This window comes from Condylura cristata, unplaced genomic scaffold (assembly GCF_000260355.1).
Source record: "Condylura cristata isolate star-nosed mole 26May11 unplaced genomic scaffold, ConCri1.0 scaffold00009, whole genome shotgun sequence".
NCBI classification, from domain to species: Eukaryota; Metazoa; Chordata; class Mammalia; order Eulipotyphla; family Talpidae; genus Condylura; species Condylura cristata.
Window position 1 is genome coordinate 32,198,690 of NW_004567110.1, and position 14,109 is coordinate 32,212,798.

The 14,109-nt window shown below is 38.9% G+C and overlaps 1 protein-coding gene across 5 annotated transcripts in view; it reads left to right on the forward strand.

Annotated features, from left to right (window-relative positions):
- The window catches only part of RUNX1T1 (runt-related transcription factor 1; translocated to, 1 (cyclin D-related)), a 134,562-nt gene that overhangs the window by 92,426 nt on the left and 28,027 nt on the right, over positions 1–14,109 (forward strand). For all 5 annotated transcript variants that reach the window (XM_012723028.1, XM_012723027.1, XM_012723030.1 and 2 more), the window contains 2 exons: positions 1,648–1,829; positions 11,052–11,302. In XM_012723028.1, the coding sequence (XP_012578482.1) occupies positions 1,648–1,829; positions 11,052–11,302 (433 nt within the window). The remainder of the gene's footprint in view (positions 1–1,647; positions 1,830–11,051; positions 11,303–14,109) is intronic.

A 14,109-nucleotide genomic window follows, 5' to 3' on the forward strand; every position in this document is an offset into this window, starting at 1 on the left:
ATACCCTAGTCTTTTATATCTTGTGTGATAACATGATTTATTATTATTATGAGATGGTCCCACATTATCTCCAAATATTGATTTGAATTACAAGTAGCCCAGCTACTTGTAGCTACTTGTCTAGTCCCAATATGCTAAAGGGTTTATTATTTTTTAAAAAAGATTTATATTTGCATACAGAACTGGGGTACAGGCCAGAGGTGCAGGGGTGGTGAGAGGAGTCACCAGAGACAAGAGTAGGGAACAGAACAGGCTGACTGATGAAGTACACTGCTGAGCAGCTCCTGGGTCAGGGGAGGTCTGCCATGCCATGTGGGTCACCTCTGGGGCAGGAATTGAACTCATGCTGAAATGGCTTTTGCTTCTTAGTGCTGTGCTTTAACCCTCCGCACCACTAGGCAGGGCCCTAAAAGGTTTATTTTTGAGGCTATTGGCCCTAAGATTGAGGAATCCAGACCTCCTGTATTCAGAAACATTTTTCTACCTGCAGGGAGTTTGCCAGTTTACCTGGCTCCTAGCAATAAATTCCTTTTGTTGAAAAGAGATTTATGCCATTGAGCTTTTCCCAAATTTGGAGAGTTAAGTGTTATTGAGGATGAGTACTGTTCACCTCCTCTACCATCTGTTCTATTCCCATAGCCTCCAAAAAAATAAAGAGAAAGCAATAGCAACCTGGATTTATAATGTCAGAGTAAGTTTACAGAGTAAAATTCTATCCAAAGTTTTCATTGTACTGCCTTATGATGTGTGAAAATTTTTTATTGCTTTTGAGAATGTCAGAATTACCTATCACAAGCATGTTGTAAGTGTCTTTTCAAAGTGCTGGACTCTATGAGGAGAGTGATGGCTACAGAGAATTTCTCCTACATATACACACATATTTCTTACACAAGGCCAGCACAACGAAAACTGGTTACCTTTGTTGACTAGTGCAATATATTCTGTGCATGAATTCCAGCCATGATTTCTGACTACATTTAGGCCATTATTTAAACATTGTATAATGAGTATGCTGATTATGAAAAATCTTGCTTTGGTGGTGGGAGAGCTACAGTGACCCCTCTGTAGGGGAGAAAAAATATTTTAAATTCACTTAGTGAAAAGGCATTTCATAAATAAGCAAACAAGTAGTTGACCTAAATATATCTCATAGGATTTGTTTCTTTTATAAGGCCAGATTACTAAGTAGAAAACTGGGCTAGGAAGCCTTTTCTGAGATGAATCAAACCATATATACACTATCCTCCTTGGTGAAAGACAAAATTGCTCATAAATGGAAATGGAATTTCATATTCCACAAAGCTATAATCTCATATTCTGTAGAGTTTATGATCGTATCATGTTCAAATATGAGGAAACCTTAAAATTCAGTGTGTCACCCCAGTGTTTCCATTGGCTGTGAGCAGGAGGGGCGAGGTAACTAAGACAGAGCCAGCACCTCATGCTCAGGTCCCCTTGGGCCCAGGAGTGAGGGGTGGCTACTGCAGTACCCCAGACTATGGATCCTGCTGGGGAATCAAACCTATCGCATGCATTCAGTGACCTGTTAGGTAGCTCGTTGCATGTCCACTGGTGTGAAAAGCAGGGGAGGCCTGGGTGTCGGGAGCCTTTTGGTGCATCCTTTTCTCCCTGTCATGTCTCCCACAGGCCAACCTGCCCCTGCTGCAGCGTGAACTCCTCCATTGTGCAAGGCTGGCCAAACAGAACCCTGCCCAGTACCTCGCCCAGCATGAACAGCTGCTTCTGGATGCCAGCACCACCTCACCTGTTGACTCCTCAGAGCTGCTTCTCGATGTGAACGAAAACGGGAAGAGGCGAACTCCAGACAGGTGAGTAGGAGCAGGACTGTGGACTGAACATGGACTTACTCTTTTGCCAGTGCTGTGAAGGACATGCTTATGTCCAAACTGCTGACCTATACTTTTTTTTTTTTAAAGATTTATTTATTTGTTCATACAGAACTGGGGTACAGGCCAGAGGCTCAGGGGTGGTGAGAAGCTTCACCAGAGACAGAGCGGGGAACAGAACAAGCAGATCTAGAAGTACACTGCTGAGGGGAGCAGCGGGCGGGTCAGGAGAGGTCTGCCACGCCATGTGGTCACCTCCGGGGCAGGCGGGAATTGAACTCATGCGGGAGTGGCTTTAGCTTTTCAGTGCTGTGCTTTAACCCGCTGCGCCACCAGAGAGGGCCTGACCTACACTTTTTGTGAAGCAGCAGGAAGCTAGAGTGACCACCTTGGGAATATCGCCCTGGCCTGAGGTGCTTCTGAGTGAATATCTGCCCCTTGTCAGTCAGTCAGTAAGCTCTTGTGCACATTGATCTTTGTCACTTGCATCAAAGGGAAAGGTGAAGGTAAATGATGCTCAGATGTGCCAAGTGGAGTGTCCCTGAGGACCACACAGTCGAGATTAAAAGACCCATCACATAACCCAGACCTATCACAAATTTTAGCATTCAGTGTTAAGAAATTTGCTGTTCCACGTTTCCTCAACACATTATGATTTTAAAAGCTGGCCTTTATGTGTTTGTTACTCCATAAACAATGCGAATTCAGTAACTAATTTTGGCTTTCTGTGAACTGAAAGAAAGATTCTGGGATGTTAGATTAACTGAGTAAGGATAAGAGTTAAGTAATAGGCTAATAGAGGACATTTTTGCTGAACTGAAAAATGTTATTTATCAGCCAGTATTTATTCTGCTCTTATAAACGAAATTTTAAGAAATATAAACTCCTTTAAATCTTACAAAGTAGTTGTTGAATAGGGGATACTCGTGAAACTTCCCTTGTTAAAATTGTTTTGCCAGATACTTCATTTTTATATATAATTGTTTTCTAATGCAGGAATGTAAAGACTTACTTACATCTTGCAGAATATTTGTAAAATATGAGAATCTTAAAGTGAAATAGAATTTGAAAACTTGTCATATGCTTGGTTTCTTCCGACTTACCCATTTTCTCTTTCTACATTTGATCAGACATGAGTGTAACAGCCTCTGAGAAGTTAAGTGGCACAATTATGTTTCAGATTCCTGGGAACTTACAAATCTTGGAACTGCTTAGAGACATCTATCTGTGACTGACTTAGCTCCCTTAAATGTATTAGCTGCTTTGCAAATCAGAATGCTATTAAAAGCCAGTCAGTTTACATACAGCTATTACATAATCCTCTGTTAAGCAGTTTTTATGTTAAAATCTCTAGAATTATTCTCCTCAAATGGGAACTTGTGTTTAAAATTCCTAAGCAAAACATTAGTTTACTTGTGACCCATCTCCATAGATGACCCACCACCACTGCTACTTTTTGCAAATCATATTCCATTGGTCATATTTAAACATTTAGGTTTTATGGGAAACTGCTGAGTGGCATGTTTGCATGATGTGGAAAATGAAGTAGTACAAGGATAGATGTCTTACCTGTGTGCTTCTAAAGCTTAATTTACCTGCTCTGCAGGAAATCGTACTGTATGCAGGTGCTGAGATGGTTTAGCTTCATTTTTCTATGATAATGTGGTGGAAGCATTATCTTCTACCACAGTAGAGACTAGGTGGAAAATTGGAAATAAGATTTGTGTGGGTGGGGAAAGGGTAACAGCAGAAGGTCTAGATAGTTATACTAGATGTAAAGGTAATTCTCTAGGCAAAATTGAAATTGAACACAATCTATTCTAGAAACCCTAATGCTCAAAAACCATAACAGTGAGCATGAAAACTTTTTTCATTCACCTTTTGTATACTCCCGGTTGTTTCCCTACTCACTGGTTCTTTCCCAGTGTTTTCTTTGAAGGTACTATGGCTTTAAACTTGCCTTGGACTATGCTGAGGTAAGCCCCCTGAGCTATGTACTAATTGATAGAGGAATTTTTAAATTCCACAGATACTTTGCATTTTTGTTTTGATGCCCAGTAGCTGTGTGTACCTGCATGCTTGCATTAGCCTAATAAAACTCTCTTCAAAGAGACTTCAGTCTAACTCCTTGGGCTTCTTTACAGTCCATTGCTGGAGTCAGAATTTACACCATTGCTCTTTGGATAGAACATTCTTTTCCACGTGGAACCCTGAAGTGTGTGTTATAATGGAAAGATGGCAAATGGATTTCCTTAGAGTTAGGAGCAAGGGTAATGAGAATATGTTGTGTAAATACATTTGTATCTTGTGGGAATTTGATCAGAGCCAAGAAAATATGGGCCTCTGCAGTATTTTTTTTGCATACATTTTCTGCATCTTGTTTGCATATGCATTTTCCTCTTCTCTGATTATTTATCTGTATATCCAGATCTACTATATGAAATTTTATAGAGTATGGAGCTGTCTGACAGCAGAGCTTTTTTTGTTTTAGTGAATGTTTTGTTGGTGCATATGGTCTGATACGGATGAGCAGCCACGGTGAGATTTTGGAGTCTATTAAACTGGCTCATTAAAAAGATCAATCTGTTTCTGTAATAACACTGGGAACCATCAGTCACTAAAAGAGGGAAAAACTGACACCTGAGGAGAAAACACATTTTGGTAATTTGTTCATGACATGTCACGAACAAAAGAGCACTCTATATTTTGTTTACAACTTTGGGGGATTAAATTCTGTGACGATTGCTGATTTAATCTACTTAACAGTCGTCACAAATTTAACTTTGCTCTTATCCTTAACTATGATTGTCACTGGTTATATTTTTTCTTTTTAAAAAACATTATATTATCCACAGAGAAATGAACATTCTGGGGAAGCTGTGGAATCTCTTTTTTCCCCTTGTAGAAGAGTGATATTTATTCCCTTTTAAATTAGTTCTGAGGTGAGTCCCTGAATAACTCTACTGAATTTGAATACTGAATACTATTGCTTCTCCTAAAATATTAGAGGAAGGGAACAGAAAATTCTGATTTTACTCTTTGTTAATATGTAAGTTTGTTTTTTATAGTAGGCCTTTATTTTGCCATCCTGTGGTGAGGGGGGAAAAAAAAACTGAAGAAGGGGAAATGATCCTTTTTTTTTTTTAAAGCCAGTTAAGTGAAGGTAAATACTTAAAAAGAGTGAAACTTAATAGCTTTCTTTTAGATTGCTTACATTTAAACAATACTACATTTCTTTGAAACTGCAGAATGGATAAAAATTATTCAGGTTTAAAAAATTTGTGCTATGTTAATTGTTGTTGCTGGTTTCTTTTTCTTCACAGCTTAAGAATCACAGCCTTTTTGTTTCAATTTGTCTTTAATACTGTGTTCTCCCCTATTGCTCTAATTGTCTCACTCAGAATATTCCTTGCCTAAGAAGTCAAGTTAAATGATCCTTGTTTATGTATGGTTTACATTACATTTCTCTGCCCCATTTTTGCAAATGATTGGCGTTAAATATTATCCCCCTTTACTACATATGATCAGTCTGTTGCTAAGTGAACCTCTTATTGTAGGCTTTAGGGATCACATCTTGCTCATTTTTATATTCCCACTATACATAGGCTAGTGTGTTACACATTCCAACTATCTAAAACAAAGCATGGTATCCCCCTACCCTCCACCTCCCCAAGCACATGACAAAAGCATTGAGCAGGTGGCTGAGGTGATTCTGTGAAGCTCAAATTGTAGTCTTGGAGATCCAGGTATCTAACTGTATGTCTAGGGTGACAAGTGTCCACCTGCATCTTATTTACTCCTAATGGTAGCATGTTGCTAGGAGCTTACTCCTGGGTGCTTGTTTAGTGATGAAAAAAGATTGAAAGTGCTTCGTTCCATATGGCCCACCACAATTGTCCTACCCCTCGAGAGAGATCTCTGTTTTTACCCACCTAAAAACCCTATTTCCAGAGCGACTGTAAAACAAAAACTACCTTAGGTTGTTGTGAATAATTAGGTTTGCTTTCTCTTTAAGGCAGCCAGGGAATCTGTACTATATTTTGTTTCAAATACTTCATTCAACACTAATAGAAAGATGTAATGTTAAACTCTTCTAAATCCACATTGTCCCTAGTAGTTCCTGATGAGAACTTTTATTGTTTTTACTTTGAAAATATGACAAGAATGATTTCACTTGCCTTTGCTTCAATGTCTAGCCCTCCCATGGCACCTTAAGAAACATTGTGTGCTCGAAAAAGGAGATGTTTTCAAGTTATTCATGTCTTCAAGATTTTCTTTAATAGACCTGTTACCACCTGAGATTAGATGTAGATTTCCAAAAATACACAAGTAAAGACTATGGCATATCAACACCCACTCTGGCTAAGACACTGGCAGAGTGGACAGTGGTATACTCAGTGCAGTGATCCCAGGACAGGCACAGAACATGGCTTAGAGAATAAAGTTGTAACGTGACTTCCAGGTTTCTAGAAGGGTGACTGGATTGAAGGTTGCTGGCATAATTGATGTTATAGGAAGTTCCAGAGAAAGATGGAAAGATGAGGTCTGTTTGCAATACCTGTGGAAACTTGAAGAAGTGAGCAAGTAAGGTATGTAATTTATTTGTAGCCAGACAATGATTAGAATTTTTAAGAATTCTTGTGGCCTTTTAACATTTATTATGCTGTAAACAGTTTGTCTATTCCTAGAACAATCTTCCTAATGATGCCTCCTTCCCCACCTAAACATTTTAAGAAAAAAAGCTACTTATTTCTGTCATGTAGGAATCTATTCTGTTTGTCTTGATTTTGTATTGTTTTCATTCTTACCTATTTCATTGAATGTATTATAGTGTTGGGATTGTCATATGTACTAGCCGATCATGGCTTTTAAGGTGTTTTATAGAGAGGATGGTTTTTCTTTTTTAAGGCATTATCAAATAGTCAGTTTACAGTCTTCTGTTCTTGAGGAATTGGGAGGGAAAGTCCACCAAAAGTGAGGTAAAATAAAATAACTAGGTTACCTCATAATTTTTGAGGTTTAAAATTTTTGTTTAACATGTATTATTTCCTATTTTATGGGGCTGGAAAGTGAAGCCAGAATGTTGGTCTCAAGGTTGAGTCTTAAAAGGCCCTCTATTCTAAAAACTGTCAGAATCTAAGAGAAGCGATTAGGGTTTAAATAGCGAAGGAAAATTTGTCCGGGAAGGGAGATACAATGTTCTTTGGTTGACTTGAAAAACAAACCAGAAATATCTTACAGAGACCATTGGGATGTGATTGACTTTCCACTAGAATTTGAGTTATTTCAAGAGCATGCTGGTATGGGACAATGAAAAATATTTGTTAGTTTTGCCTCCTGAAAGGGCCACAGATAAACCTGCAGATTTGGAATTTGCCCAAACAAGTGAGGTGTAGATAGTTGTAGGTATTTCTAAGTTGGAAACAGACCAACAGCAATTAAGCTGTTTTTGTTACCTTTCTGGACATGCCTCCTTTGAATAGGGTTGGCCTTATAAATAGACATGAGTGACTCAAGGAAGCACCAGGGAGACCTTTCATAACTTTATTTCTGTGGGACGTGAATGTTTAAATGCTTTGCTGTTAAACTACAACCACCTCTGTGAAGTAATGAGCTTTATTGTTTCAGTAGTTATGAGACCCAGGATGGGACAGCAGGGTCCTGACAGAAATGTCAGAATGGACGCAGTACCTGGCCCTGTTTTAGGCTTTATTGCCCTTGTTTTGGGACAAAAGGGAAAAACAATCTGTATCCCCCCCCCCCCAATGAATCATATAAGTGTTAGCACTGATCAGAGTGCTAATATGAGGGTGATGATAAATCACATAGCCAACCCCTGCAAATTACTAGATCTTGCAGTGGTGTATATTATCCTTTTCATTAGCGGAGACAAAACCAGTAAGTTTGAGGTAGTTTGACCTAACTGAATCAAAGATGTTTTGATATTCAGAAATGCAACAGGGGGTGCTATCAGATACTTTATACACTCCTTTCTATTTTTATTTTTTAAAAAAGAGCTATAAATAATAAATTGTTCAAAGCAAGGGACAGAAATTCTCTTGGCTAAAGTGGTTGACTAAGACATACTTTGGCTAGAGGCCCATCAGCCTTGTGCGTTTTGATATGCGTTACCATGGTATTTAGCTGTAAATATAGAATAATTGAATTGCAGAGTTTTCAGACTAGAAGGGACCTCAGAAATCATCTAGTCCAGTGGTTTTCAAACTTGATTTTAGCAGCAGACTTCTTCCTTTGAAATGAACCCTATGTGGAACCCCAATTTATACAATAGATAATTTTGAGTGGGTTCCTCTGGCCCTTTGACTCTTGATCCTTTGGGGGAAAAGTTCTTCATTGCTTGCAAATTCCCTCAGGTGGCACAGTTTGAAAACCACTGATCTAGTCCAACCCTTTCGTTTTACAGATGAGCAAACTGAGGTCCAGAGAGGTTAAATGGCTTGCTCAAGGTCACACAGCTAGTCATGGAAGAGCCAGGACTATATCTCAGGTCTCTTGATTCCCAGTCCAGTGCTCTTTCCACTACACCACACTGCCAGTAAGGTAGGTGCTGTGTTAGCATTCTGTTCATAGCTACTAATAGTCTCGGTATTTTCCAATTGATTTATTCTGGTAATTTGCATTGAAGACTGAAGTGTATTTTTCAGGAATATATAGGTTCTGAAAATACAGGTAGAATTACATAGCTATACTCTTAGAAGATGAATCAATACCTAGAATGTTTCCTTTCACTTTAACAATTATTTTAAAGCAATGCATTTAGGTAATGTCTGAGCTATATTGAACATTTTAGTCTGATCCCAATGATCAATATGTATGGAGTCAGTATTTAGTGCAGGCCTACTTTGATGGGAGTATTGAGACTTCTGGTCACCACCCACACTGGGACCATACCCTGCTGTTATTACCATATTGGTCAGAAGTGTGTATGGCTTAGGCATTTAGGGAGAGTATTTATTTCACATTAAATTCTACAGAGTTCTCCCTGGACCTTTATGTGTCTTCTGTCTTCTGTCGCTATTATCCTTCTTAACGGTGTGTATACTTTGTCACTGGACTCCTCCCTTAAGGGAGGTTCCTGTTGTCCCGGATGATCTCTGTTGTCAGTTTCCAGTTAATTCCCTCCATATTAACAAATAAAGTCTGTTAGATGCTAGGAAAGGAGACAATTTGTCTTAAGAGCCTCTATGCTACTGTTTACAATCTAAAACAAAAAAAATCATGGAAAATCTGCAGTTACTGTGATTTTTTTTTTTTTTTTAGAATTCTGATGGGGAATCTTTCCCAAGAATCTAGATCTAGGACAGATGATTCTTAACTGTGAGGAGAACTAGCTAGTAAGTGAAAAATTAGTTTGAGATCTGTGTGAGTATATTAAGTTTAAGATAGACTCAGTGACAATGTTAGCCCTGTTCTGTTTGATAATGTAGGAGTGGCGATTCCATCTTACAGTTTATTTCTTCCAAATGCCAATTTCAGGGTTCTTTGTATTAAGGTGTTCTCTTTCTGCCTTACAATCCATTCACCCCAGACTGGTCACAAAAACTTTGGGCATTCTGTTTCCTCAACTTTAAAACAAGGGGGTTCAGGAGCCTCTCTGGTGGCGCAAGGGGTTAAGTTTCAGCACTGTGAAACTCTAGGCAGCCACTGCAGCACAGGTCCATCCCAGACAGGCAGCTGCAGACCCACAAAGCAATCCCCAGCCAGGAAGCTAATCTACACGGCACAGCTGACCTCTCCAGTCTCACCTGCTGCTCCCCTCTGTAGTATATTTCAGTAGATCTGCCTGTTCTGCTCTCCATTCTGTTCCTGGTGAATCCTATCACACTCCCCTCCCCCATACCCCTGACCTACAGCCCAGTTCTTGTATGCATAAATAAATCTTTTTTTTTTTTAAAGATTTATTTACTTATTCATACAGAACTGGGGTATAGGCCAGAGATGCGGGAGGGTGAGAGGATTCACCAGGGACAGAGTGGGGTGCAGAATAGGCAGATCGACGAAGTAGACTGCTGAGGGGAGCAGCGGGCAGGTCAGGAGAGGTCTGCCACGCCATGTGGATCTCCTCCGGGGCAGACGGGGGATCGAACTCATTAGGAAGTGGCTTAAGCTTGTTAGTGCAGTGCTTTAACCCGTTGGGCCACCAGGGAGGGCCAAAACAAATCTTTTTTAAAAAAACAAATCAAGTGGGTTTTGTGGCTAATTCTGAATGACTGCTGATTAGTCATCTTGGGACTCCAGGTAATGCCAAACATTGCATTCTTTTATTTTATTAGTCGAGTTTGAGTTTAATCAGCACTTTTTTTAAATTGATTTTTGCATAGAAGAACTGGGGTATAGGCCAGTGGTGCAGGTGGTGAATGGATTCACTAGAGACACAATAGGGAGTAGAACAGACAGATTTTCTGAAAATATACTGCTAAGGGAAGCAGCAGGAAAGACAGGAGAGGTTTGCTGTGCCATGTGGATTAGCTGCCTGGCTGGGAATCAAACTCAGGCTGTAACAGTGATTGCTTTGAGACTTAACCCCAGGCCACCCAATCAACTTTTTCATCTAATAGAACTTTCCAGAAAGGTGGTAATGGTCTGTCTCTCTGAAGTCCAGGACTTCAGCCACTAGCTACATATGATAGTTGAATACCTGAATGTGGCCACTGCTGCTAAAGAACTGAATTTTCAACTACACTTCATTTCATTTAACTGTTTTCAGCAGCCACATGTGGCTTCTGTATTGGTGTCCTCTGACTTAAAAGATGCCAGGCTGGATAAATAGCTGTACCTTAAGCATTCATCAAGAGAATGATTCTGTTCCTCCTTGACAAACCTTCACCATGTACCATCTCAGGGTAATTTGTTAGAAATCAAGTACTCTTTTGAACATAAGGTTTATGGACAGAGGGAAATTGGGTCTTCTCCATCGGCGACCTAAACTACATAGTTTCAACTGAACAGAGGTTTGCTGATTTGAGAAGTGAAACATTTTCTCCTGTGTACAGTCTTGTGATCCCTTAGGCCTCTCATGGGTTTCAGTGCATTCCCATGGGTCTTCTGGGAAGCTGACTTTAGAAAGTTTTTGGACACTAAAGAATATTCTGTTTATGTTACAAGTTCAAATGTGAGTGTGTGAACTATGTTGGTTTCTGAGTACATTATGAAATAAACTTTTTCTTCCCTCCCCCAACCCAGAACCAAAGAAAATGGCTTTGACAGAGAGCCTTTGCACTCAGAACATCCAAGCAAGCGACCATGCACTATTAGCCCAGGCCAGCGGTACAGTCCAAATAACGGCTTATCCTACCAGCCCAACGGCCTGCCTCACCCCACCCCACCTCCACCTCAGCATTACCGTTTGGATGATATGGCCATTGCCCACCACTACAGGGACTCCTATCGACACCCCAGCCACAGGGACCTCAGGGACAGAAACAGACCTATGGGTAAGCCTGAAGAATCTGCTCGCTTCTTATGAGATCAAGTGCTTCAAGCCTCGCATCATTACTTCTCAACTGACCTTGAGGCTTGAAATCTGTGATGGGGTAAAAATTCTCTTTGTATTGTCTCCTTTATCAGAAAACTTGGTTAGTATTAATAGGTTCTTTAACAGCTGACCCTATTCAATTATTTACATTCTTGACAACAGCTTAACTTTTTCTGGGGATAGAGGTAAAGGGAAAGTGTAACCTCTAAGTTAATGTAAAACCCTGAATGGTTTTGGCATGAGAGATTTCATATGCACTGTGCCTTCCACATACTTTTTTTTTTAAATCTTTTTCATTGTGTCTTATGTCCGGCAGTCTCCATGATAGTTTGGATTTGAAAAATGTGATAGGCCATGATTCGTGTGGCTTAATTCAACAGATGTTCTTTGAGGTACTTTTTTGCATATCTCTATAAAATCAGGTACCCTTTACTGCAGCCGGTTGTTGACACTTTCCTGATGTGGGGTATTTGGCAAAAGGAGAGCACAAATAAAGGAGTATAAGCAGAAAACCTAAGCAGAGCTGAGGATGCAGGCCTCACAGTGGTCGGCAACCAGTTATCTGAGACTTGCAGCACAGGGACAGTTTTTTAGGCACAAGCAGAGATAATCACGATGAGCAGAAGTTTGTATTAGTTTCCTAACCAGGTGACAAGTAAATAGGGACTGCGTATATGAAGTCCTTTTTTCCTTTCTACCCTTACCCTCCAAAAGTTCAGAATTCAGAAAGAGAGGTTTAGGCTGAGGAGTACGCAGGCCTTTGCTGTGAGGTGATACAGTAGCTCAGCTTCCTCACAGATGATTAGCCATAAAATCTGTGCTTTCTTAATGGTCAGTGTGTTTTCTTAATAACTTCTGCTCTGGAAGAGATCACAAAGTGTTTATTTTCAGTCTGGATTGATATTTTGACCCCCAAATCATATGTCATAACACCCCCAACTCAGCAAAATCCTTGCCACTTACTATGACTCAGTGCCCTCAAACCATGGTTGGTTATGTTCAGCTATAAGTTGAGTCACCGGATCATTTATAAGATCAATTCAAGTTACCCTCTTTTTATAGGTGTTAGGAGATGGCCAGTTTCTTAGGCAGCAAATGCTATTTTTATGAATTATTATTTCCACTAATATTCTATAATGCACTAAAAGTAAACAGCAAGAAGGTAACTACATGTATTTACAATTATATTCTCATCTAGTAATATTTAATAGCCCTTTATTAATATAACTGTACCTATTGGTGTCATGATTTTTCTTCAGACCATGTTCCTTACCTTTTAATTATATTAGCTTATAAAACTAATAGCACTAATCTTTATAATTATGTACCATTACTTAATCATCCCTAAAGTCTGGCAGGGTTTAGTGTGTATTAAAGTAAAATCAAGTCTTGATGTGAGAGTAAAATATCGTGGTGTTATATCAAGCTGACATTTGAGAACATAAGTTATCATAAAGGTTTCCTGAGTCTTAGTCTAATTTTTAGATGTCTATTAGATGTAGAGACATATATACTCACTAGAATCCTTTAATAAAGTACCTTTACAAGCAGCATTAGTTTATAAGTAAACTTGAGTTTTTGCCTATTTAGCAACCAATTTAAGACTCAATATTAGTATCAAATCTTCTACAAATGAAAAATGTGCTTTAATAATTATGAGCTCTCCCTCCTTCCCTGTGCATCCCTCTGCTATAATGCTATAAATAAAAAAAATTGCTTTGGTTATGAGTGTTTAATTATCTGAAATAGAATAAATATTTTTTCTTTTTGAAGATTTGGTTATACCTAACAACCTCCAGAGTTCAAAAAGCAGCAAATGTCCTAGTTTTATTTTTTTTTCCCAGGAATTGGGCTCAAAATATTTCTAATGTACCTTTTTTAAAAAAATAAGATGAAGCTCAGCACTGTTTTGCAGGTTCCAGAATCCCAGTAGCCACAAGTATCTTGTTGCTCATTAATGTTATTCCAGATGTTAAAGCTTAAGACATTATAGATTTAAAAAACTGAATTTTTGAAATCTTTGAGACCTCTGGAGTTAATTCTTTGTCCTTAAAGGCAAATAGCAAAATACATCCATCCTGAAAGTCAGTGCCATGTTTTTATCTTCATTACTCTGGTTATTTTCTGTGATGACTCATTGAAATGGTAGAGCTTTTCCCTAAAACACAGGCAACAAATAAGTCAACAAAAATTACATATTTGCAAACATTTCTACTTGAAATAGTCACAACAAGCAACAATAACTAAGTATGACTTTTCCCAAGTGTATTTTCTATTATGCAAATTATTAGCACATTTGCAGTTTTACTTTGTTACCAATAGGTGGCATTGACAATGTTAACTTTTAAAACGTTACCTCAGAATCTGTTCTAATTAGACAGGAAGGATGCAGTTGTTTCATATTTAGCTTTTTACTTAATCTAAGCAAGAGCTGTCACAAATTGTATTTATGTCCATCAGTTTTCAGCTAAATCCCATTTCTGGGTTGGCTGAGAAGTGTCATGTGATTTATGTTTATTTCTGTAAATGAGCTAGAAGATTTTCTAACCACTCAGACTGCACAAAAAGTGAAGCTCAATGCCTCTTAATGCCTATCGTCAGTGAACTCTTGCATCATACTTTCAGAGAAGGAGACTGAGTATCTTCTCAAACCCAAACCATGCCAGACTTAATTTTCTATGTAGAGTAACAATGAGAATTGGCAACCCAAAAAGAATAGTTCTAATCATTTAAAATGGAAAACAGTGTCATACCCAATGTCTTCCT